This window comes from Heterocephalus glaber, unplaced genomic scaffold (genome assembly GCF_053883595.1).
Source record: "Heterocephalus glaber isolate CG9 unplaced genomic scaffold, H.glaber_assembly_v1.0 deba00001479, whole genome shotgun sequence".
Lineage (NCBI taxonomy): Eukaryota > Metazoa > Chordata > Mammalia > Rodentia > Bathyergidae > Heterocephalus > Heterocephalus glaber.
The window spans coordinates 607005-630020 of record NW_028258316.1 but is presented as its reverse complement, the minus strand read 5'-3'; the positions used below and the strand labels follow the sequence as shown (position 1 = coordinate 630020).

General features: G+C 60.7%; 2 protein-coding genes and 2 long non-coding RNA genes across 10 annotated transcripts in view; 2 read left to right on the top strand and 2 right to left on the bottom strand.

The window, feature by feature from the left end:
* Nucleotides 1-5822, bottom strand: part of LOC110350131 (uncharacterized) — a 42989-nt gene extending 37167 nt beyond the window's left edge. For 2 of the 3 annotated variants that reach the window (XR_015439710.1, XR_015439714.1), the window contains exon 1: nucleotides 5752-5822. This is a non-coding gene — a long non-coding RNA (uncharacterized LOC110350131). Of the gene's footprint in view, nucleotides 1-5312; nucleotides 5708-5751 lie in introns of those variants that run through there. The other variant, XR_015439711.1, reaches the window with a different exon arrangement.
* Nucleotides 5823-5912: 90 nt separating this feature from the next.
* Noxa1 (NADPH oxidase activator 1) lies at nucleotides 5913-13206 on the top strand. Of its 2 annotated transcripts, XM_013073838.3 has the most exons (13): nucleotides 5914-6247; nucleotides 7988-8070; nucleotides 8715-8823; nucleotides 9584-9718; nucleotides 9939-10046; nucleotides 10814-10867; nucleotides 11514-11654; nucleotides 12046-12091; nucleotides 12239-12282; nucleotides 12381-12532; nucleotides 12602-12716; nucleotides 12837-12951; nucleotides 13035-13206. In XM_013073838.3, the coding sequence occupies exons 1-13, from the start codon at nucleotides 6071-6073 to the stop codon at nucleotides 13160-13162; spliced, it is 1407 nt and encodes a 468-aa protein (XP_012929292.1). In that variant the 5' UTR covers nucleotides 5914-6070; the 3' UTR covers nucleotides 13163-13206. The 2 variants fall into 2 exon arrangements, with proteins under 2 accessions (XP_087038757.1, XP_012929292.1); XM_087182631.1 differs by having other exon boundaries at nucleotides 5913-6247; nucleotides 12381-12716.
* Nucleotides 13167-16263, bottom strand: Entpd8 (ectonucleoside triphosphate diphosphohydrolase 8). Of its 4 annotated transcripts, none has more exons than XM_021261598.2 (9): nucleotides 16129-16263; nucleotides 15938-16055; nucleotides 15387-15537; nucleotides 15137-15296; nucleotides 14844-15071; nucleotides 14507-14779; nucleotides 14278-14388; nucleotides 13816-13950; nucleotides 13167-13737 (listed from the first exon to the last, which is right to left on the bottom strand). In XM_021261598.2, exons 1-9 carry the CDS (start codon nucleotides 16252-16254, stop codon nucleotides 13546-13548), a joined length of 1494 nt encoding a protein of 497 aa, XP_021117257.2. In that variant the 5' UTR covers nucleotides 16255-16263; the 3' UTR covers nucleotides 13167-13545. The 4 variants fall into 4 exon arrangements, with proteins under 4 accessions (XP_021117257.2, XP_021117260.2, XP_021117259.2 ...); XM_021261601.2 differs by having other exon boundaries at nucleotides 14278-14338; XM_021261600.2 differs by having other exon boundaries at nucleotides 14507-14767.
* Nucleotides 16264-18250: 1987 nt separating this feature from the next.
* Nucleotides 18251-21650, top strand: LOC106009785 (uncharacterized). Its single transcript, XR_015439709.1, has 6 exons — nucleotides 18251-18405; nucleotides 18871-19105; nucleotides 19208-19284; nucleotides 19430-19619; nucleotides 20828-21212; nucleotides 21316-21650. It is a non-coding gene; the product is annotated as an uncharacterized LOC106009785 (long non-coding RNA).
* The last annotated feature ends 1366 nt before the right edge of the window (nucleotides 21651-23016 follow it).

The window sequence follows — 23016 nt, the reverse complement described above, 5'->3', positions numbered from 1 at the left end:
ACAGGCCTGAGCCACCACGGCCCGCTAAGGCGGACCGCGGGACACGGCGATGCCTGCCTGCATGCCAGCTGTCAGGAGGCTGGGGCAGGAGGATCACAAGCTCAAGGCCAGCCCAGGCAACTTAGGGAGATCGTCTCAAAATAAAAAATAAAAAGGGCCGAGGATGCAGCTCATGGTAGTGCGCTGGCCCACCACATGCGAGGCCCAGGGTTCCATCCTCAATACTGTAATTTACCTGGACCCTGGCTAACCACTGAAACCACAGCCTCTGGCTCGGCCTGAGGGACTAGTTAGTGCTCGAACATTTGTTTCTGAACAACGCTGGCATGGTTATTTCTTGGGTTTTCAGTTTCCCCTGCCCCCAACCAACTTCCCCGGCCGGGTGAGTTCGTCCGTGAGGACCTGCTGAGGCCTCACAACTCGCAGGCGAAGGGATGGCCGGGCCAGTGCCTCTCAGCTGCCCCCACTCAGACAACACGGCATGGACGCAGGGGCCCAGACCCCACGAGAAGCTGCCCTCCACCCCCCTCCCCAGAGACTGGCTGCAGGAGCTCGAAGGACGAAGGACGGAGTGCACCTGGGCAGCCCATGCCAGGGCACCAGGCCAGGCCTCCAGCCCACTGGAGCGCCAGCTGGTGGAAGGACCCTGTGCCCACCACCGTGCAGGCCAGGGGGACAGCCATGCCGGCCGCGCTGAGGGGCCCCCTGCCTGGACGGGGTGCTGGAGACTCCCCGAGCTGACCCACCCACCACACAGGGTCAGACACCCCCAGCGCAGGCCGCCAGCTGGGACAGAGCCCAAACGACCTGGAGATCAGAACCAGCTGCTTCAGAGGACAGGCACAGAGCCCAGCTGTGCAGCAGGTCAGTGCAGGACGGGTCACCGAGGAAACACAGAGGAAACATGACAGAAAGCAGTGCCCAGGTGGCCAACATGTTGGAGGTAACAAAGGCCTTTTTAGGGTACTCGGGATTGAACCCAGGGCCACACTGAGCTACCCCCCAGGTCTTTTATATTTTTTGATACAGGGTCTCACTAAGTTGCTATATTGTCCAGGCTCAGTCTGAACTTGCGTTCCTCCTGCCTCAGCCTCCCGGAGAGCTGGGATTACAGGTGTGTGCTGCCACACCCAGATTGGAGGCCGCTATTGACCGACTGACTGATTGAGACAGCTTTTCTGTTCTTTTTTTTGGTACCAGGGATCGAACTCGGGACCTTGTGCTTGCAAGGCAGGCAGCGGAACCACTGAGCTAAACCCCCGGCCCTGAGACAGCTTTTAAAGGGGTCAGTAAGGCAAAATGAGGGCTGGAAAAAAAAGCCACCTCCAGACACTGAGGGTCAGGACCTCGACATGAGTTGAGGAGCAGGATTCAGCCCACAGGAGGGGCCGGCCTTGCAGGCCCTTGTAGGGAACAGGGGAAGGGGACGTTACCAGAACCTCTGCAGTAAGTCCTAGTCTCCTGCGAGCCATGGCAGCACACGGTGAATTACAGGAAAGGTAGATAAATGAGACTGAGAAGAAGCTGAGCTTTGGGTCTGATCAGTGCTGCTCTGGGCAGCAAAGACAAAAGCCCCCCTAGCTTGCAGCACCTTTTATTCAGTACATCAGGAGAAACGAACTTAACAAGTGAAAAATGCAGAGTTCAGTACTTCACATTGGGATAAACAAGGTGTAAAAAGACTGGGGGGGGGCAGTGGAAATCTAAGGACAATGAGGAACTGTGCAGAAGAAGATTTGGTTCCTCCCTGGCGTCTCCCAAAGGTGTGGTCTTGCCCTGGAGCATCACAGCATCACGGGATCACTGAGGTCTCAGTTGTGATCCGAGGCCAAAATGGAATTATGTCTGGAATGCCATAGCTGGCCTGTAGGCAGGAGAACTAGGCCAATCAAATGATTTTTCCCTAGAATTATGTAGCATTGCTCCCAACAGGCCCTTCCTCAGGAAGTGGCGGTGGCTCCCCACCTGGTGCTCTGGGCAGGGCCCAAACACCCCAGGGCACTCTGGACCCTGTCCCTCTGTCTCCACAGAGTGGGGCTGCGTCCGCCCCACAGAGGCCATGCAGATGGGGACTCGGCCAGCATTAAGCCTGGCCTCACCCCGTCTCTCCCCTCTGCCACCCACCTTTATTTATTTGCTTTGTATTTTTCTATCTACAAAGTCAATGTATGCATACAGTGAACTCTTTGGGAGGGCAGATAAGTTTGCAAGTTCTGAACCATTAATGCACAGATGGTGATTAGAAGCCCCAGGCTCCTCAGGACCATGGTCCCTGGCCCGCCTCTAGAGCCTGCCTTGACGTGGCCTGTGGCTGTGCTGGCCCCTGTGGCTCTGTGGGCCAGCTGGGTGTGGAGCACGGCACGTTCTGCAGCCCCTAGGACCAGCACATCCACACCTCCAGAGCTGCCTCCAGCCAATCCACAGGGCCACCCCGGGCTGGCGCCAGGCTCTGCCCACACCCGGGGAACCATGGCAGCAGGTGGTGAGGGCGGAGCTGGAACCCAACCCCATCTGCTCCCCGCCTCCAGTAAGTCCCAGACCCCAACCCTGGCACCAGCGAGGGCTGGTCCAGTTCTGGACTGCAGTCCAACCCGCCGTGGCCTGGGCTTGCAGAGGGCTGGACAAGCCAGGCAGACCCTCTGACATCCCAGGGACACAAGTGTCCAACTGTGACCCTAGACAGGAAAGACTCTGCAGGAAGAAGTCTTTTTAGGCAGCATTCTAAGCCCCTGCGTGTCTTTCCTGCTGCTCCCGGTCTCCTCCTGAGAACACTCCAGCTCTCCCTCCACCGCATCACAGCAGTGAGATTCCTCACAAGGTTCAGTCAGCCAGGCTCCTCCTTGGCTGGCTTTGGCGGACGGCACCAGGGCGCACAGTCTGCCCGCCAAACCGCCCATCGGCGCCCTGAGCCCTCATGGGGCCAATGCCCATGGACACCTTCCCCTCGCACCTGGATGCCGGGCTGAAGGTCCCTTGTTCTCAAGGACAGGCAAAGCCGATGCAGTGGTGGCCCTGTTGTCCCAGGACTTGGAAGGCTGAGGTAAGAGGATTGCTGAAGCGCAGCAGTCCAAGACCAGCCTGGGCAACACGGTGAGATCCCCCTCAATAAACTAATAAAATGGCTGTTACAAGAATGCGTATAAAGCTCCACACGGAAACAGGGTGTCCAGGGTGAGCCATCGGGCCAGAGAGGGTGATGGATGTGCCAGGTCCCTGAAGCCCAGCACCCCACAACCACCCAGGATGAAAGTCCAACCAACGAACAAGTGAACAAGTAAGTGGAAGAAGGAACGTGAGCAGGGCACCCCACCCACGGCTCCCTGCTGGGTCCTCTGCACTGCACCCCTCAGGAAGACCCTCACCCACAGTGGGGCAGACCCCTCCCACCCTGCCGGGCTCAGCTTCCGGAGCCCAGGTCCCCCAGTCTCCCCTGGGCTCCAGGGCCTGGGCGTGGAGAGCCCTGCAGGGCACCAACCAGGGACGCCAAGCTGGGCCAGGAGCCGTTCTCTGGGCCCCTCTGGTGGCTGAGCCCGGCGGTGCCTCCCACTCAGGCTGGTCTGTCTCTCAGGCCAGAGCCTCTGGGACCTTGGTGACCCCCCCATTACACAGGGGAAGGGGTGGGGAGGCAGGTCTGACGGCCACTGCACCCCTTCTCCGGGACCCCACGAAGAAGGAGAAGATTCCCGCCCTGCAGGGAGCCTGGAGGCAGTGCTCCCAGGAGCCGGGGGTGGGGGTGGGGGGCAGCCACCTTGCTCACTCCTGGGGCTCGGGGCGGGGGGGGGGGGATCACGAACAGCCAGACCATGCCAGTCACCCACCAGGCTCCCACACCGACCTCATCTAGAACGGGTCTCAGCCGGCGCAGCCAGAGCCTGGCCAACAGCCCTAACTCAAGGCAGGGCCCAGGTGGCTTCTGCTCAAAACCAATAACCAGCGTGCCTGGTGCCTGCCTGACCCCTCTTGCTGGAGCCTGGCACAGGTTCCCCATGCTCTGCCCCTGCCTGGCCCCCCGGCCACACCCGGCCAGCAGCAGGCCGCACGGGAGGTGCAGGGTCTCTGTCCTGGGGGGCTACACAGTGGGCCTGGTGCCCGCCTGGGCCAGCTGTGTTGGGAACAGGGCTGGGGACACGGGGGTGGCAGAGGGCAGGACAGGTGCTGCTTCCCCTCCTGCTTGCCTGGCCTGCCCTGGAACAGCTCCCCAGTGGCCCCACATGTAGATGGACCCAGGTCATCACCTCAAAGTAGGGGGACACCTGGGCTGCTCCTGCCACCTCAGCTGCCATGAACAGTGCTGCCGTGCACAGACCCAGGAGTGGAACTGGGACCCTGTTTCTCCAGGCCTCACCCACATATGTCTTTTCCACCACATCCCACAGGATAGCAAGGTCTTGGCTCCAGCACCCCTGGGACGAGGTCTGCTCTTCCTGCCAGGCCAGGCCCTTGGGTCTGTGCCCTGAGGAACAGGTGTCAGGAGGCCAGGATGCTGCTGTCGCCTGTGGCGAACTTGGGATCTCCCATGCCTCAGGGGAGACCTCAGAGGGCCTTTGGTGACGCCCATCCCCTCCATCGGTGGCTCCTCCTGCCCCCACCACGTCCCAGAGCCCAGATCGCCTGGCCCACAGGACAACTCGAGGTCCCACAGGCTGCCTGATACCAGCTCCCTCAGCACCTGGGACCCCATCTGGGAGGCCCCATGTGCCCTGCATCCCTGCCCCAGGGCCCCCAGCCTAGGCCTGGGGCACAGGGAGCTGCTTGAGCAGGCACTGCACAGATGTGACCAGCAAGAGGGCACAGGAAGGACACCTCAACCCCAGCCCACTGAGTCTGTGCCCCAAACCCACCGACACTCAGGGCCATGCAGTCCAGTCACCCACAGATGTCACCCAAGCCCAGGACGAAGGAGCCACAGGCTGTCACTCACCACCGGTCCCTCTGGTCACTGCACCACACGGACAGGTGCTCCCGACCAGTCTGACACTCTCAGTTCTGCCAACCTCCCACCTGAGGTCCCACCCTGCCTCAGTTCCCGTCTCCCAGGGGCCTCCAAGGGCCCCTCCTCCTGGCACCCTCTCTGCAGCTTGCCTAGTGCTCAGTCTCAGCGACAAGGGTGGGCAGGGGGCGAAGACCCTCAGGGCAGACGCTGGCAGTCAGAGCCGTGCATCTGCCACCTCCAGTGGGGGTACAAAGGCCCCTGACCACGGCTGTCCCTGCACCGCCCACGTGCACAGGTACAGGCCCTTCCCTCCCGTCGGACTGCACCGACCGCCTGCATCTGCTCAGGGTTCCAGCTCCCCGCCCCAAACCCCACTCACCTTCTCCAATCCCCCAGGTCTCTCTAGCCTCTCGTCCCGAAAGGGAAACCGAGGCTTGGCCCCAATCCGGACTGGGCTTTTAGACCCGGTGCAGCAGCTCCCTTGGGTCTCAATCGTCCCTGTTTACCCTGAGGGCCGTGTCGCGGTAGGGGTGTTTGGGGTGAGATTAACGCTTAAACCACGGATCGGAGAAAAGCATGTGGAGCGCCACACTGAAGGTGGGCCTCACCCAATCAGGTGAAGGCCCCGGCGCGAACGACCCCGACCGGCCCGCGACACGCGCTGCGCGGGCCCGCGGACTGAGGCTCGCGTGGCTGCGTCCCGGCGCCCGGGCGCCCACCTCCCAGGCCGCTCCCCTGCGCCGGCAGGTCCGCCGCGCACCGACCACCCCCGGCCCGGAACCTCCGCACGACGGCAGCGCCGCCCCTGGACGCTTTACCCGGGGCACCGAGGCCGACGCGGGCGGGGCTGGGAGGACGCTCGCCGGAGTTCAGAGAGGTGGGACCTAGTGGGGAGGGCGGGGCGGGAGCGGGGGCGTGGCAAAACTGGAGGCGGGCCGGGCGGCGACGTCGAGTGGGCGGTGGGGGCGTGGCCTGTGCTGCCCGGCGCCCAGGGGCAGCCCGGCACCCTTCCGGCTCCACCGCCCAGCGCGCGCTGGCAGCGCTGTCCGCCTCCGGGGCCCCGCAGCCCACGCTCTGTCCACTCACGGGCCTCGGCGCCAGCACCCTCCGTCCCGCCGGGCAGGTGTCCTCGCCACCATGCGCTCGCTCGGGGAGCAGGTGCGCGACTGGCACCGGGGCGCGGAGGCTGTGGCGCGTGGGAACTGGGGCGGTGCGCTGCGCCTCTTCTCGGGCGTCACGAAGATGCCCTCCAGGATGAGCTTCAACGTGGGCTGCGTGCATCTGCTGGCCGGGGATCCCGAGGCCGCGCTGAGGGTGAGCGCTGGAACCGGATGGACCCCTTAGGGTCCAGGGAGGCCAGGAGGCCCTCCAACCAGGGGATTCGGCAGAGCTGCAGCGAACCCCGGTCACCACGCTGCCCTGCCCTGGCCCTGAGGCTCCGCTGGGATGGCCCCTCCCTGCGTTCCTCTTCTGGAGGCTTAGGCAGGTGGGAGCTGTGTGCCTGGAATGCTGCCCAGCATCCTTCGGTGCCTCCGCAGCGAGGGCCAGACACAGCGTCCGCAGGAGGCCAGGGCCGGCACAGGCTCAGGCGCCAGGCCCAGGCTGCCTGACCCCAGCCCGGGGTGGGGGTGGGGGGTCTGCCGGCCTAGCAGGGCCTGTCAGCTCTCAGCTCTTGCTGTGTCCCCACCCCTTCTGGAAACACCCTGGAGCTCCAGGTGCACACAGCCCCCTTTCCAAACACTTCCTGGTCATCAAAGTGATGCCTGTTCTTGGGGATGCGACAAGCACCCTGCCACCCCTTGGACAGCCAGGTTCCTGCCGTCGTACGATCTGTGGCAGCTGCCCGGGCAACACACAGATGAGGACCCAGTGCCTGTAGATCATCCCCACAGGGGAGCTGGGCAGGCGTAGCTGCCCCCACTTTCCTACTCCTGCATTTGCACCAGTTGTCTCAGTAACGCTTCCGCCTTAAGCCCATCCAGGAAGGGAGCTGCCAGAGTGAGTCAGGCAGGCTGACCCGTCCTCCCCTGCACCAAAACAGGTGTGAGGAGAGGGCCTGGGGCCAGGTGAAGTCTTCCACCTCAAGATGAGGAGGAGGTGTTGTCTAAAGGTGGAACCTGAGGGCTGGGGATTTAGCTCAGTGGTTCCGCCACCTGCCTCACAAGCACAAGGACCCGATTTTGATCCCTGGTACCAAAAAAAAAAAGAAAGAAAAGAAAAAAAAAAACTTAAAAAAAAAAAAGTGGAACCTGAGCAGTACCTGACAGCTTAGGGGAGGTAGATTCTGGGTGAAGGAGATTCTAACCAACAGCCGAGCAGCTACAGTTGACAAAGCTGGCTGCAGGCAAGGAGGGGACTAGCTGAATTGCTGCCTGCTGGTAAGAAACTTGCGCAATGTTTGATTTGGCTGCAGGGTGCAGTGGGGCAGTAAACGGCAGCCACCCCACCTTCAGGCCCAACTGCACCTGCAAACCTCAGGTCAAACTCAATTAAGCCACAACTCCCTCCTCCTGCCCGGTTTCACTGTTGGGCACTGTCCTTGTTTCTGAGCCTGGTGTGAAGAGCAGTGGTTTCCACACGGACAGGTCTCCCATCCTGACTTCTGGGTTGCTCTGACCCTCACAGATATACTGTGCCATTTTGTGTAAGCTCCTGAAAGGGATTTTAAAAAGACAAACCTGGGGCGGGGCATTTAGCTCAGTGGTTCTGCCATCTGCCCCGCAAGTGCGAGGGCCCGAGTTCGATCCCCGGTACCAAAAAAAAAAAAAAAATCTGCAGAACTCTACCCCCAAGGGGCAGCTGCTCCTGACAACAGGACATTTCCTTCTGCATCTTTGTCCTCATGGTGGACAAACTGGCTTTCATACCCACTGGGACGGGCTCTGAGCCTGTGGCTGGATACTGTGGGTAGCTGGGCTGCTGCAGGTTGTGGTAGCAGAAGAGCTGTGTGACGCCTGCCTAGGCTCGTGCACAAAGGCGTGGACAGTGCAGAACCCCTGGGAGGTGGCACCCAGGTTACAGGCCTTGGCGCTCCATGGGTGTTTTTGTCACCAGGCGTTTGACCAAGCAGTGACCAAGGACACCTGCATGGCTGTTGGCTTCCTCCAGCGGGGCGTGGCTCACTTCCAGCTGGAGCGGTGAGCACAGGAGCCCTTTGTTTCTGCAGGCCCCCCTCCACTCCTGTGACTCTGCCCTGAGTGAGGCTGCTGGTCTTGCCAGAGTCACGGCCCCATGTGGCCCTCATCTCTGCCACCATTCGAATACAAGGCCTTCTTGGCATCCCCAGCTCTCTCCTTACCTTTCTGTAGCAACACAGACGTGGTGATTATGCCCATTTGGCAAATGAGGAAACCGAGGGCTTGTCCTGGACACATCCTGGTCACCTTGGCCTCTGCACCTTGTCCCTTCCTAGAGGCAGAATCAAGGAGGCCAGTGGTCAGGCTGCAGGTTCCAGTCAGCCAGGAAGCCTGCCTGGGGGAGGTGGGAAGTTCCCTTTGTAGGGAGGCGGGTGGGCAGAGGTCTTGGGTCAGGCAGGCAGTGGGGTAGCGGGTACCCCGGCAGAGATGGGTGCAAACTCAGCCCTGGCCCTGGCCCCTTCACCAGCACATGGCATGCTGAGCCTTGGCCTGTCCATCTGGACTAGATGCCCATTGGTGCTAGACCTGATGACCACCATTGCCTTCCTGTGGGTCTCCTGTGGGTCTCCCTAGAGCAGGGCAGGCTGGGTGCTCCTGAGTGCCCCCACAGGCTCTGCTCCACCGAGGAACCCCACTGCCCACAGGTTCCAGGAGGCTCTGTCTGACTTCCAGCTGGCCCTGGCGCAGCTGCGGGGTAACAGCGTCATTGACTACACCCAGCTGGGCCTGCGCTTCAGGCTGCAGGCCTGGGAGGTAAGGCCGTGGGGCTCATGTGATGCCAGCTGCCTAGTGCCCTGTGGTGTCCCCAGTGGATGGGCTTGCTGTCATGGGTGAGGTGGGTGGACTCCCAGAGCCTCGAGATCCCCGGCCAAGCTTTGCTCGAGGGGGCTGGGGCAGAGTGGAGGAGGGTGGACTCTGGGGCTCCCTGTCTTAAGGGCACAGGAAAACACATGCCCAGCATAGGAGTCCGGGGGGAGCCCCGGTGTCAGCTGGAAGCCAGGGCCAGGCCCGCCCTGCTCACTGGCTCAGAGCACTAGGCGGAATAGGGGAGATGGGGTGCTGGCTGCAGGAACCTGGGGCCATGCAGCCGGGCAGCCGCAGGGACAGAGGTGCAAGGAGAGGCTGGTGAGTGTCTCTTGATGAAGCAAAGCCAGCTCGGTGGTGAGCTGTCGGGCCTAGGGCCCTCAGGACCCCCTTCAGATGCCTCCCAGACTCACAGGTGCAGGGAGCAGCAAGCGTGGGGGGAGCTGCAGCTGTGTGCAGAGTGGAGCTGACAGGCCCGGAGGCGTTTCAAGATGGGGAGTGGAGCACTGTGCACAGCGCGGCCCTCGGCCATGCCGCTGCCCATGACAGGCAGACAGGCACAGGAAGCCTGGTCCTCGCTCACAGCCCCACGTCAGCTGAACGCCAGGAGAGCCTCAGCTGCTGTGGCTGGGGAGCCCGGGTGTGTGAGGACCCGAACAGGAACCAGACTTGGACCTGATCCCTCTGTCGCCCCGGCCCTCACTCCCAGGTACTGTACAACGTGGCATCTGCACAGTGCCAGCTAGGACTCTGGGCTGAGGCTGCTGACACCCTGGCTGAGGCTGTGTCCAGGTGGCCAGAGAAGGCACAGGAGGGTCTGACTGCAGCCCTGTACCAAGTGCAGGTGAGGGCAGGCGAGGGGTGCCAACTGCAGGTTGGCCTGTGGCCTGCAGCTTTGGGCTGGTATTTGTAGCTCACCCAGCTGGACGACATGAAGAGGGTTCTGGGGGAGGTGGCCCTGGGTCTGTGGGAAGTGGGTGGCTCCAGCAGGTCCCCTGCTCCCAGGCCTGGGGCTCTGCAGCTATGCCCAGCGGCCACCAGCTCTGCCATGGCTCTGCCCCCAGAAGCAGGCTCCTCTGCAGCCGAGGCAGGTTCCCCCAGGCGAGGTCTTCCGGCCCCACAGGAGGTACCTGGAGCACCTGGAGCCCATGGACTTCCTGGGCAAGGCCAAGGTAAGGTGTGGGCTGCCTTGGGGCCAGGGTGCCCGAGCCTGTGCTGAGCAGGGACAGTGGCTCCTATGTGGAGCACCCCAGTGTGTTCACAGGGACATGTGGGTCCTGTCAAAGTCATCTGAAAGCTGCGCAGGGTTGGGGTGACCGCGCCTGAGGGGGACCTGGAGGAGTGCCCTCCCGACAGGGACCCAGTGGAGGTGCTGTCCCCTCCTGCCCGGCCGTAGCCATGCTCTCCGGGCCTCCACGTCTCCGCTGCAGACCTCGAGGGCCTGGGAGGGACACAGTGGCCGGCTGGGGCCCTGCCAGCCTTCAGGGCCAGGCAGCATGGCCAAATCACAAGCCAGGTGAGCCCCTCACCTCCGAAGGCAGGGGAGCAACTCAGGGACAGTAGCAGCTCCCAGGGTCACGCGGGGCCACCTGGGATTGGCACTGGGGCCGCCAGGCTGGCCACACACCTGTGGCCTCTGGCGACAGTGCTGGTGCTCAAGGAGCCGCCACACCGGGTGACTGCCTGGAGGCAGGTGCAGGGCCTGTGCTCGTGGATCCAGAGCCCGCTTATCGCTGCACACCACTGGTACAAGGGACGTGCATAGAAGTCGTGCCAGATGTTGAAATGAGCACCGTGGGAGTCTCTGATATGCATTTCCCTGCCATGGTGGCAGGAAAATGGTCCTGGGCCGGGCATGGGTGGCCCCACCCTGGACCTGAGATGTGGGGGGGAGCACACCCTGCAGGGCCCCTACCCAACTGTCCCCATCCCCCACCAGGTGGTGGTCCCTGCCATCCCTGACGACCGGCCCGCAGGTGTCCAGCCCCCACAGGTGGGTAGGGGGCTGTCCCGCAGCCCAGTTTGTCCTGCCTGGCTTCACAGGACCGTCCACTGTGAGAACAGCAGTGCTGAGCCTCTTTCCCATGTCCCTCCTCCCCGGGACCCCGACCTCTGATGGTAAAGGGGGTGGCTGTCCTGTCCGCCTGTGGGTCGTCTTGCCATGGGCCATCTTAAGGTTTGGGGTAGGGGCCTCTCGTTTGCCCTCCACCCTCGGTCACTTTATGCCCACAGAGAGGGGAGCTCATGGTGAAGCTGGCTGCAGGGCCACACCATGGTGGGAGGGGCCTGCCCCCCCCCACACACTCCTTTAGGGCAAGGCCCTGTGGACCAGGCACGGCCAGGCCCTGCCAGGGCATGACCAGCACTGCCTGTCTCAGACTGAGACTGCCTGGGGCTCCCAGGTCCAGGAGCAGGGGACGTGGTGGAGGCCGAGACGCAGGGTCTCCAGGAGCCCGGGCAGCTGCAGGCTGAGGGGAGGGCATGATATGGCCTCACCGGGCTGTGAAATGGCGCTCTGTCTGGCATGCAAAGGCCCTGAGACTGGGGTCGCTCAAATTGGGGGCATCAGGAGCAGGACAAATCCTGGGACCCTGCACCCGCATCACCTCTCAGGCCTCACCTCAGGGACCCCCTCCTAGGCCCCAAGCCTTGGACCCCAGAGGAGCTTGGAGCCCAGAGGAGCCAGAACCCATGACAGCTCCCAAGCTGCAGCAAGGGAAGCCAGCTCTGACCCCACTGGGCGGGCTGACTGCTGCCTGCCCGTCACCTCCCAGGACACGGTGAGTGGGGTGGCACCGGGAGGGGATAAGCCAGCCCACCACGGTGCCAGACGGGGTCTCAGCCCCGCACGCTGGCAGAAGGGGACCCAGGGCCTGGGCAGGGGGACACAAGTGGTCAGGTCAGCACAAGTGTCCAGCAAAGGTGGCCTTGAACCGTGTCGACCACACCTCAGGCCCTACCTGTCCATCCGGGGCACAAGGAACCGAGGTGACAGAGCCTGGGACAGGCGAGGAGCAGACAGCCCTGGCGGGACCCCCGAAGCCCTGCCCCTTGGCTAGGCTGTCACCTCAGGGCTCCTTCCTGGACTCCAGGGCCCCTACGCGTGGGGTCCCCAGCCCCCTCACACCCGGGGCCCCCATGCTAGGACCCCACCTGTGTCTTGCCTTGCAGAGGTCCCAGGTGGCGCCAGCTGGCAAACCGGGCCCTCGGTCTACAGGTGAGGGTCCTGGGTGCTTGGGGGCTCCACAAAGGGAGAAGCTAGGGCCAGGCCTTCTGGCCCTCAGGGTGAGCTTGGGGCAACGGCAGCTGCCCTCCAGCTCTTCCTCTGCTCCCCAGCCTCACCTGACCCCTGTACCTCCCTCAGGGCTGCCTGGGCCGGGCCCCTCCCAGGACCCTGTGAGCACCAGGGTAAGGGATGCACTGAGCCCCTGTCCAGCCCCATCTTCCCTCGTACTCTGGCCGGAAACCCACTGGCTGGGGACTTCAGCACTGCCCACCCCACCCAGGGAGCAGCTGCGCACTCTGAGGACTCTGCAATGGTCACCGTGCAGTGCACCCTCACCGTGGGACTGCAGGCCCCCCGAGGAGCCGGGCTGGCCAGCCTTCGGGCTCTGCTGGCTGAGGCCCTCCCTGCCCAGGCCCGGCAGGCCCAGCTCAGGTGGGTGCAGGGTGCACTGTGGGGTGGGCAGGTGACCCTTGCTGCCCAACCTAAGCGCTTTCTTGGCAGTTACTGGGCCCCAGAGGATGGCAAGCTCTGGGTCCCCATCCCCGGGGAGGACACGCTGCAGAAGGCATGGAGGGATGCGGCATCCAGCCCCCGAGGGCTGCGGCTCCAGTGCCGGGTGAGCCAAGAGGGATGAGCAGGGCGCTAAGCCCAGGAGGGAGTGGGTGTGGGACTGGGCAGGGGCTTGGTGGCAAGGGGAGGCCCTGCCCTGCCACCCCTCAGCCACCTCCTGCTGCAGGGGGCTGGGGGCCGGCCGGTGCTGTACCAGGTGTTGGCCCAGCACGACTATTTGGCCCAGAGCCCTGAGGACCTGGACCTCCGCCGCGGGGACTTGGTGGACGTCCTGGGTGAAGGTACCCGCAGCAGCCCAGGTGGGTGCAGTCCGGGCCCAGGCTATTCGGGCACAGGCGCTGACTCCTGTCCGCCCTCCCTGCAGTGGATGAGGCCTGGCTGGAGGGGCACCGGGACGGCAACGTCGGCATCTTCCCCAAGAGCTTTGTGGTTCCAGCCAGCGGAGAGGTGCCTGCCCCGGCCCCAGGTCCCCAGCAGGAAGACTGGCTCTGAGCAGTTCTTGTGGCAGAAGGTTTAATAAAGACAGTGCTACTGTGCGTTCTGTGTCGTGGGCTTGCCCCAGAGAGGGACCGGCTAGGCTCCTGGGAGGACGTGGGGCCTGCTGGCCTGTGGTGCCACTCACAGGTCCTCTGATCACTGTGGACGACAGGGGTCCTGTAGGCTACCTTGAGGTGCCGAAGGGCTGGCTGCCCAGTGGCCAGGGGGAGAGGGGCCATGCTCCAGGGAAGGGCCAGGGAGGCCACAGCAAGGGACACACAACGTCCAGGTCCCTCCCTCAAGCACTGCTCACTGGCCCGGGCTACTGATGTGTGGATGACTCAGATGTTCACCGATTCCAGCTGCAACCACCACAGTCTGCTTTGATGAGGCCTGGCCTAGTCCCGGAGCCAGAAGAGATGGACTGCAGCAGCCCCGAGAACGGCCAGCAGGGTCAGCACTGCGAGTGCCACTCCGGCCACCCAGACCCCATAGCTCTGTGCCTGCCACTCAGCGGGTGCCTCGGCTGGGATCATGCCAGTCAGGTTGAGCATGTAGCCCAGCGTCCAGCCAATGTCCGTCCCGGCGGCCTGGGGACACAGAGCAGCTCAGGGCTCCCGGCAGCTGCCCCAGACCCCACCCGGGACACAGGCTTGGCGGGGCCTCACCTGCTTCTGGAACTCTATGCTGGGCCAGCTCTCCTCTTGGAAGCCATAGCCGTCCCGCAGCAGTGTGAGGATGTACAGGCCCGAGGCACAGTAGTCTGGCAACCAGCGCTCCTGCCCAGGGTAGCTGGTCTCCACCTAGGGCCAACGTGCCCAGAAGCCAGTGAGGACTCGGCATGCTCCCTGTGTGCCCTGGAGGCAGTGGAGCCTCCAGACAGCAGCTGCCCGCCCTTGTCCCCAGCAGGAAGCACGCAGAGTGGGAGAGGCCTGGGGCAGCCACCATGCCAACCAGAGGCTGGTGCCCGGGGTGGAGACACGGGGCGCCTCACCTGAGGAGGACAACAAGGGGCTCCACCTCTCCCTACCTACAGCGCCTGCCCTGCTGCTGCCCACTGCACCATCCCATCCGGTCCTGAGAAACCCCATGAGACAGGGAGGGGCTGGGACAGAGAACGGGTCACCCACCAGCTTCCAGGGCCTCTGGCAGAATTTCCAGACCGTGGCATTGACAGTGCCCAGCAGCTGCCTGGAGGTGAGGTTCAGGAAGTGGAAGGTGTAGTAGAAGTTGGAGAATGCCTACGGGATGGGAGAAGCTGTGCCTGCCACACCTGTGTCCCTGAGCCCCCCAGGGCTCCTGTGGGCCGTCCTGGGGCCAGTGATGCCTGGCCCACAGGGAGGGGGCACCAGTGCTCACGTAGAATTGGCCCTGTACAGGGGGCTGGTAGACCCCATCGAAGGCACAGGCTCCATGGTCCTGGCAGCTGAAGTTGAAGAGTCCACGAAGAGCTGTCACACAGGCCCCGGGGTTGCCTGTGCCCTCGATTGTGAGGTTCTGTGTGGGGTCCAGGGGCGCTGCAGTGCGGACGCAGGGTGACTCAGACAGGGTAGCCAGGGGCAGGGTGGTCTGGTAACCGCTGTGGTAGCATGGGTGTCGCAACAGGCTGGCCGGGCTGCTCTGCAGGGAGGGCTGAGGGCTGAGCTCCAGCCGTGCCCTCTGGCCTCCCCATGCTGCCCGCCCCCCACCGCCCAACCTGGAGCAGCCCAGCCAGGAGCCTGAGCAGCACTTGGTCACGCCCGAAGCAGAGGTGGCTGTGCGTGTAGACGCTGTAGTTGGCTCCGTACAGGTGGAAGGTGGCCTGGGAGCTCTGGTCCAGGATGGGGCCACTGGGAGCGAAGCAGATCTGGGTGGAGGCGCCCCCCATGTCCAGCGTGCCCAGTAGCATCCCCTCGGCAGGCTGGGTCCACTGTCCGGAGGAGTACTGTGCGAGACAGGTGCTCAGCCAGGGGCCTGCCTGCCCTGTCTGCCGCCCTCGGCCCCACGCACCTGGACCAGCCTTCCCAGGAGGTAGTTGACCGTGATCCAGCCGAAGGCACCTTCGTCCTGCCCAGCCAGCACCTCAGCACCCTGGAAATCCAGGGGCGAGCGGCCTAGGACCTGGGACACAGCCTCGAGGATGTCGCCTGCCTGGGAGCTGTTCTTCTGTCTGGCAGGGGACGGGAGCCGAGCTGGTGGGAAGCGGGCTCAGCCCTGCTGGCCCCGCTCTGGGCATTGGGACCCCAACTCTGGCCCTCACCTGAGCAGCCTCATGCCGGCAGTGGCCCCCAGGAAGGTGGGCGTCTCCTGGTGCTGGCCCCGTGGCACCAGCGCCAGCGCCTCCTCCAGGCAGTCCTTCAGGCTCTCGCCCGCCCGCACGGGGTTCAAGGCGTAGGAGGAGATCCCAGGCCCTGCAATGGCGCCCAGGATAAGGCCCAGGCCAGAGCTGGGGTCGGATGGCGGCTCCTGGTGCGAACACACCGAGGCTGGTGACCCACGGCTACGGCCTCGTTTGTGTCACTGAGGACCTGGGATGGGCTTGGACTCCCTGGCGGGCCTGTGCCTGTGCAGTGTCCTCAGGCCCTGTCCCGGGCCCGCCGTGGAGCTGTGGTCTTGGCCATCGGTGCCCCGCAGTTCCCCAGGTGGGTAGCGAGGGTCAGGGAGATGCGGCGGTGGGGGGGGCGGTGAGGGTCCCGTAAGGTGGGCCCAGGTCGAGCCCAGCCCGGTACTGCAGCCGTGCCACCCGGAACACCACCTGGCCTCTTACCGGGCGCCTATCCCGCCAGGCCCGCCCGGGAGCTGCCCGCTGACCTTCCACCTGGCAGGCCAGGGCCTGGCTAACCACGCCTGTGTCCTTCTCCTTGTCCGATGGCCACTGGTATACAAAGAGGGATGTGTGGGAGGAGCCAGCGTCGAGCACGATCCCGAACTGGGGGGACACTGGGTCAGTGGGGGTCCTGTGGCCAGTTGCCCTGCCCCCCCCCCGGCAGTCCAGGGTGCACCTTGGTTTCTGCAGGAAGCAGGACGCTGGTTGCCTCTACCAGGAGAAGGACAAGCACAGTGAGACCTGAGGCCGTGGCCACCCCCAGCAGCACCATGAAGATCCGCTCCTTGCAGGACAGCCCCATGGCAGGTGCAGGTGCCTGTGGGTGAGCGGGGACAGCCATAGGCACCAAGACTCCTGCCTAGCCGCCCAGTTACATTTGGCCCTGCCATGGGTCTGGTCTGAGGGTGGCCCACAGGGACAGCCCTTTCCAAAGCCATCATCAGGGCTGTGGTGCCCGAGGGACCCACAGGAGGGACAGGGCCCCACCTTGTGCTACAGGGCGGCCCGCTCCCCTCCCCCAGGCCTCCTCTGCCCCCAAGACTGAACTCAGGCCCCACCCAGCCTCGCCCAGGGCCGGTTCTCTGGGAGCCTCAGCCAGGCCTAGCAGCGTGGGGGTGCTGCTGGGCGGTGCTCCTGCTGGGCCTCTTAACAAAGACCTCTGTTTCTTTTTGAAAATCCAGCCTTGAAAGTCTCCACCCTGAATTGGAGACTTTCCCATTGGCCCCAGAGGCCCCGGGGCAGCTGACTGGGTGGACTGCCTGCCATTCCTGGGCCTGGGCACCCACTCCTGCCCACCTCAGGGCTCGCCCCCAACCGCTCCGGCCTGCTGCACAGAGGGGCTGCTCACCAGCCCTGCACCTGGAACCAGCTGCCCGCTGGACACTGCAGCCTAGGACAGCCCAGCCGGAAATGCTCCGAGCCCAGCATGCTGAGACCCGAGACTTTTATCCTGCTGCTTGTCCCCCCAAGAATGCAAACACCCCCATATGTGTCACCGAGGCAAGGGCAGGCAGGGGCCTGGCTGTGTCCCCACCAGGCACGTGGTGACCGAGCCCATTCGAGGGAGGGAAGGCAGGGGCAGGGGGACAGGTGACCTGCCCAGCACTCAAGCCCCCTCAGGAGAAGTGGCACAGGAAGCACAGGGACACAGTGACCCCCAAGACGGAGCCAGCGAAGACCCTGCAGTCTCAGCCCCAGGAAGGTGGGAAGAGCACAGAGCTGATCCCCAGGCTCGGGATGAGCACCTGGAGCAGAAGTAGTATCCCTACAGCAGGATTGTCATCGTCCTGGGACCGGAGAGTCCCAAGCCAGGCCACTCTCCGGGCACACTCACCTGTCAGCTGACCACGCAGGGCTGGGGCTGCTGTGTCCTCCTCAGTCTCCACCCACCAGGACCTGGGGCAGAGGAGGCAGGCACATTGGCCCAAGTCTGCAGCTCTGGGGACAGAGGTTGGGGGCTGCCAGCAGGGTTCCCTCTGCCTGTGTCACCCACGGTGCTGACCCTTGGCCCCCGGCACCCTGGGAGGGGAGGAAAGCAGGCAGGGTCCTCGCGGTGACCTCAGGACTGCCCTGGGGATGTGGACAGGTAGGTGTGGGGGAGCCCGGGCCCTGCAGCTTGGACCTTGCCCTCTGCCCTTCTGTGAGGCCTGTCCAGGGCAGTCAGGTGACCATGACCAGGAGGCAAGACGCACAGGGCTGGCCACTGCTGGGGCGGGGAGGACTCAGGAGGGCCATTTCCCTCAGCCCTGGCTTGGTTGTTTTTCAATCATGAGATAAAGTATCTTCCTTCTCCCCAAGCGCAGTCCGTGTGTGCCACCTCCCGGGAGTCTGGCGCCCCTGCTGGCCTGTCCACGCTCAGTCGCTGGCCTCTGGCTGGCTGCAGAGGTTCCTGGGGCTCCTTCCTCAGTGCCTGTGCCCACTGTGGACAGAAGCCCTTCCCAGCAGGGCTGCTGTGAGCCTTCTTGGGGAGGCTGCTGGGATGGCCCCTACCTGGGGGTGCACGTGGGAGGGTAATGAGGGGCTGAGGCTTCAGCCAGCTGAAACTTGGCCCACCGCCTTCTACCAGCAGGACCCAATCCATGGCACCCTGGCGATGCGCTGTCAGTTTGTGTTCAGCCCACCTGACCATGTGGCCTCACTGGGGATTTAAATTGCGTTTCCCAAAGGATCAGTGATGTGAAATCTCTGGTGCAGGCACGCGTCACCCCTCCCCATACTGGGGATTGAACCCAGGGCCTTCACACTGAGTTACATCCCCAGTTCCTTTTTCTTTTTTTTTTTTAACTTATTTTCCAAGTTTTGTTTTTATTTGGGATGGGTCTCTCTAAATTGCCAAGTTGCCCAGGCTGGGCTCAAACTCGCGACCTCCTTGCCTCAGCCTCCCAAAGCTCGAGGGTGACACCGCCAGCCCCGGGTGCTCCACACCTCTGCAGATGTTTGTCTTAGCCCTTTGGTAATATGTCTTCTTTCGCCTAAGTCTTAATCAGATTGTTCAGTGTTAGGGTTAAAGGGTTCCTTACATAGTCTAGACACTGGTCCTTTGTGGGCTATGCAACTTTAGAATCTTTTCTCCAGGTCATGGCTTGTCTTTTCATTGTCTCAATAGTGCACCCCCAGGGCAGATTCAAACATTTTAGTGAACTCCACTTGTTCCTTGACGTACAGTGCTTTTCATGTCATGACCAGGAAGTAACTACACCTTGCAACTCCAGCGAGGGACCCCAGAGACCCCCAAAGAGGAAGCTCACTGGGGAAAACGTCCCCATGCTTCCAAAGGAAGCCATATGGCCAAGCAAGACCGAGACTCACGGGGCAGACGACACTGGCGAAGGGAATAATGATAAGAGCAGAGAGGCCCCTCCCCAAGGGGTCACCTGAGGAGCCTTAACTGACCTCAAAAAAAAACTGTACCTCACAGGTCTTATTCTGACTCAGTCCGAAACACCCAGCAGAAGAGTCTAACCAAAGAGAAAGAGGCTCCAAACTCCGCACCTGCTGTTACTGCCAGGCTCTGGGCGCCTCCAGCCCTTGTGGGCAGCTTCCTGTCCCACCAGGCTTCCACCTGTCCTTCTGCCTGCCGCAGGGTATCCCCACTGTGACACTTGGATGTACATGCCAGCATCCCTCGGGTGAAGATCTAACTTCCTGTACAGGTCACCTATGGAGAGAAACGCCAATATAAATATTGTAGCCTCTGTATAGTGTTACTTTGGGGGCATAAACTCACTTTCTGTTGTTTACTTTGGGCTTTGTAGGTTTGTGTTATCTTGAAGACAGTCACTATCAAGATCTTCAGGTCTACAAAGGAAAGGCGGAGGTGCTGAGCCCTTCAGTAAGAGTTTACATAAAATCACAGATATCTTTATTTAGATTATCACTTGGCCATTATAATTAAAATTTTAAAAGATTAGATTTCCTATTGCCACAACAAGGAGGAGTCTGTGGGCTCTTAAACTCTATCTGCTATGCTGTTGTAGTAACCTGAACCCAGGAAAGGAAGACACCCAGGGAGGCAGGAGGCTGTCTACAACTCTTACTATGTGGAAAGACCTGCCTGGGATGGATCCCAAAGAAGTCAGGCCCAGAATATCGGCCGGCCGGCAGTTTTATGGGGTCGCAACCAGGAGGTGCAGAAGCAGAAGCAGAGTATTTGGCCGTCTTTGGTTGGTTAGTTATTTGACATTTTTTACATCTATGAGGCTTATTTCCACTGGCGTTTCCCTGGGAAGACAGCAAGCCGAGTTTACACAAAGCAGAGCAGCGGAGGGGGAGCCAGGGCAGAGTCCTGGCAGGACTCTCTGAGTCCGTTACGTTCCTGTGGTCACAGATTACAGAAGTTGTCATGATACTCAGGTGCATTCCACAAAGAGCACAGTGACCTAGTTAACACATAGTCGCTTAATAGCAGTTAGCTCATAGCTGTCTCATTTAGTTATTTTTGTTAGAAATATATCTGTCTGCCTAGAAATTCCCTTTTCATACTTGGATAAACACCTCAGGACAAACAGGGGTTAACATTAAAGATAAAAACTCATGCCAACTATGGCCTCCTTTTATCTTACATCTATCATTTTGAGGACCAGTATTCGCCATTATTCTGTCAGAGACCAGATAGGTGGACCGAGGCCTAACTGGCCTCCTCAGTGAGGACTAAGAAGAAAGAGGCCATGCAAGTGTGCTGACATCTGCAGGGAAAAAGAAAAAGATCTGAGATCCTGTTATTCACCCCGACACGATCCGTGGAGAGTGGGAGACAGATGAACCCTGTGAACCCTCACTGCTTGTGCCCGAGTCTGAGTGAATAAAGCTGAGGTGTGCCAGTCACTTGGGGCTCCATCCCAGAGGGAGACACGAGCCCCCGTCCTCCGTATTTTAACCTGTTCCTGTGTCTCTTTTTCATCCTCGTCACCCCTTGGTCAGGTTTGAGCTTGTAGGCTGGTGCCTGCATTGCTCTGAGGTGGCAGTCGGAGGCAGGCCGACCAAGGGAGAGCGCAGCTCTCAGATAACGGCAGGGAAGCCAGGGTTCCTCGCTGGCTAGCGGGCCCAGAGGAAGTCCCCTTTAGCCAAGGCAGGGGAGGAAGCAGGATTTTACAGAAGCAGAACTTAGCAAAGGGTGGGGAGGTGGAGGTAATGTTGCTTTCATGGTTTGTCTTTAAGACATAGGGAGGCGGGCAGCTGTGTCTCAGCAGTTCATCTTCGGGCGACCTTGGTGGGTTTAGCAGGAGGGCCAAGCCTTAGACCGGCAGCCTTGAGACCTCAGTCTCTGGTGAGCTGTAAGACTGTCAGTCTCTGCTCTGTCTTTCGTTTTTCCATTTCAGTTCTACTTTTAATTTTCGGCTCCTGCCCATTTAACGTGCTGTATTTATATCTTCTAGACTCTACCGCTCTGAGCCAAGCTACGCTCACCTGTGCTATTATTAGAGCAAACATTGCACTCACTCCTGACAACTGCAGATGTGTCTGTCTTCTGAAGACCAACGTTCAGAAATTAGTGCAACACAGACTCTGCCTTAGGCTTCAGTGACTTGCTGATGTCCTGATTTTCCAAAACAACTGATCATCAAAGGATAACAGTCTTCACACAACAGAACCGGATGTTTCTTGTCTCCTTTACATCAGTCAGGGTGAGAATTCAGTCCCTGGCTGGGCAAGACCAATGCCCACTCTTAGCCTAAAGCAGCTGTAAGAAGAGACCACTGGACCCTGTAACCCTCAGGAATAAGGGACCAAAGCCTCAGGGGGAAGTAGGAAGAAATAAAGGTACATAGAAAGGAGACATGGAAAATCATAATTTAAAAATTATACTTTTAAGGAAAATTGCGGCTCTTGACACAAAAGTCACTCAAGCCTTTTTCTCTTCTAGGAAACTCACTCAAAAAAATGTCCTCCATGTCTTCAAGACACAGTAGGCCTGGGCTCATGCTTCCCCTGAAAATTACACTTCCTCCTGCAGAAAGGGAGCGGCAGATCTCAGCTTTGCACAAAGATGAGTGGTTTGCATTCTAGCAGCTTCCAGGTGGACAACCAGACAGACATTAAGGATGCACAGCCTGGATACCCATCTTGAGGACCCCCAAGTCCACACAAAACCCCTACTCCAGACCACAGATGCCTCTCTTGAGGCCTGCACTCTATTCTCACTGGACACATGTCCCTTTTCATTTCTGCCCAATAAACCTCTATTATGCATCTCACTCACGTGTCTTGAAAATTCTTTTTCTTTGGTAGGAGTCAGCCAACCTTCAACCTGCCCTGTGGGTGGAGTAGTCAAGGTTCCCCATTTCTGCTTTGGGGAGCCTCCTTGGACTCTGTCCTGGGACAGTTTCGCTGTTGAAAATGCCACAGGTATATCCTGATGTGCTCTCTGGTGTCCTAAGCACAAAATGTTGCAGAAAATACCTGAGCAGGATGGCTTCCGTATGTGAGTTATAGTGTGGTTGGTTGTGAGTTTAATGTTAATAAATCAAAATATACATATATTAAAGAAGGTGACTTCAAATACGCAGACGCACAAAATGAGGTTTCACACTGATTAGGTAAACTGCTGTGGGCAAAGGGTGGCAGGAGCCTGATTTTGTTTCCCTCGATGTTGCCTTGTCCATGGCTCCTGGCAGAACTCCCTCCCCAAGGCAGGCCTTGCAACTAGAAGTCCTGGTCCCCAGAGTGGGTCTTCCTGTGTACAGCAGGCAAGGCCTTGCTCTGAGTGGCTCCATTTGCCAAAACAGCAGTTTGCCCTGGGCATGGTGACTCATACCTGTAATCCCAGCACTCTGGGAGGCTGAAACAGGAGGACTGCACATTCGAGTGCAGCCTGGACAACTGGCAACTTAGTGAGACCCTGTCCCAAACTAAAAAATAAAGATGGGTTGGGGGTGTAGGTCAGTGTGAAGCGCCTCGTTTCCATCTCCAGTACCACAAAACAAACTACAAAGAGCCCAGAAGTTTGGTCCATTTTGAGTACAAGTGCTGAAGTAGATGGTTTGGTAACTTGTCTGTGTAAATAAATAACCACAAACTTAGCAACGAATCTGAAGTTGCTCCCCAGCTGCACAACACAATCATAAGGACACAAATGATAAATAAATCGACCCTGTTAAGAATCACCCCTGTTGGGCCAGGGATTTAGCTCAGTGGTGCCGCTGCCGGCCTCCCTCGAAAGCTCAAGGTCCCGAGTTCAATTCCCAGTACCCTCCCCCCAACCAAATAATAATAATTAAAAAAAAGAATCACCCTTGTGAACTATACGTCACAGGGGGGGCATGGACACCTGACGCAGTGTCTGAGTCAGGCCAGAGAATACCAGGCCAGAGCTCACTGGACAGACAGACCAACAACAGAGCCAATCCTCTCCCGGCCTGTTAAAATGAGGGGCGCACGACACTGGGGAGTGGCAGTGACCCGCCGACCTGTCGTCTACTCAGACCACCTGGTGAGCGAGTCAGGAGCTCAACAGGTGACAAACTCTGGCTTTCTGACCCCAGGGTCAGCGCACTCCACCTTCCTGCTCAATGTGGCCCACTCAACTCCTGCCTCAGACTCGGGCTTGGCACCAACTCTGCCCTCA

Coding starts and splice junctions, on each gene's coding strand:
- Entpd8 (XM_021261598.2), bottom strand. CDS start 16,254: ATGGGGCTGTCCTGCAAGGAGCGGATCTTCATGGTGCTGCTGGGGGTG. Junction 15,072..15,136: donor TCCTGGGAAGGCTGGTCCAG/GTGCGTGGGGCC, acceptor TGTCTCGCACAG/TACTCCTCCGGACAGTGGAC. Junction 13,951..14,277: donor GCCAGAGGCCCTGGAAGCTG/GTGGGTGACCCG, acceptor CGTTGGCCCTAG/GTGGAGACCAGCTACCCTGG.
- Noxa1 (XM_087182631.1), top strand. CDS start 6,071: ATGCGCTCGCTCGGGGAGCAGGTGCGCGACTGGCACCGGGGCGCGGAG. Junction 8,824..9,583: donor TCAGGCTGCAGGCCTGGGAG/GTAAGGCCGTGG, acceptor CCTCACTCCCAG/GTACTGTACAACGTGGCATC. Junction 10,868..11,513: donor CAGGTGTCCAGCCCCCACAG/GTGGGTAGGGGG, acceptor ACCCCCTCCTAG/GCCCCAAGCCTTGGACCCCA.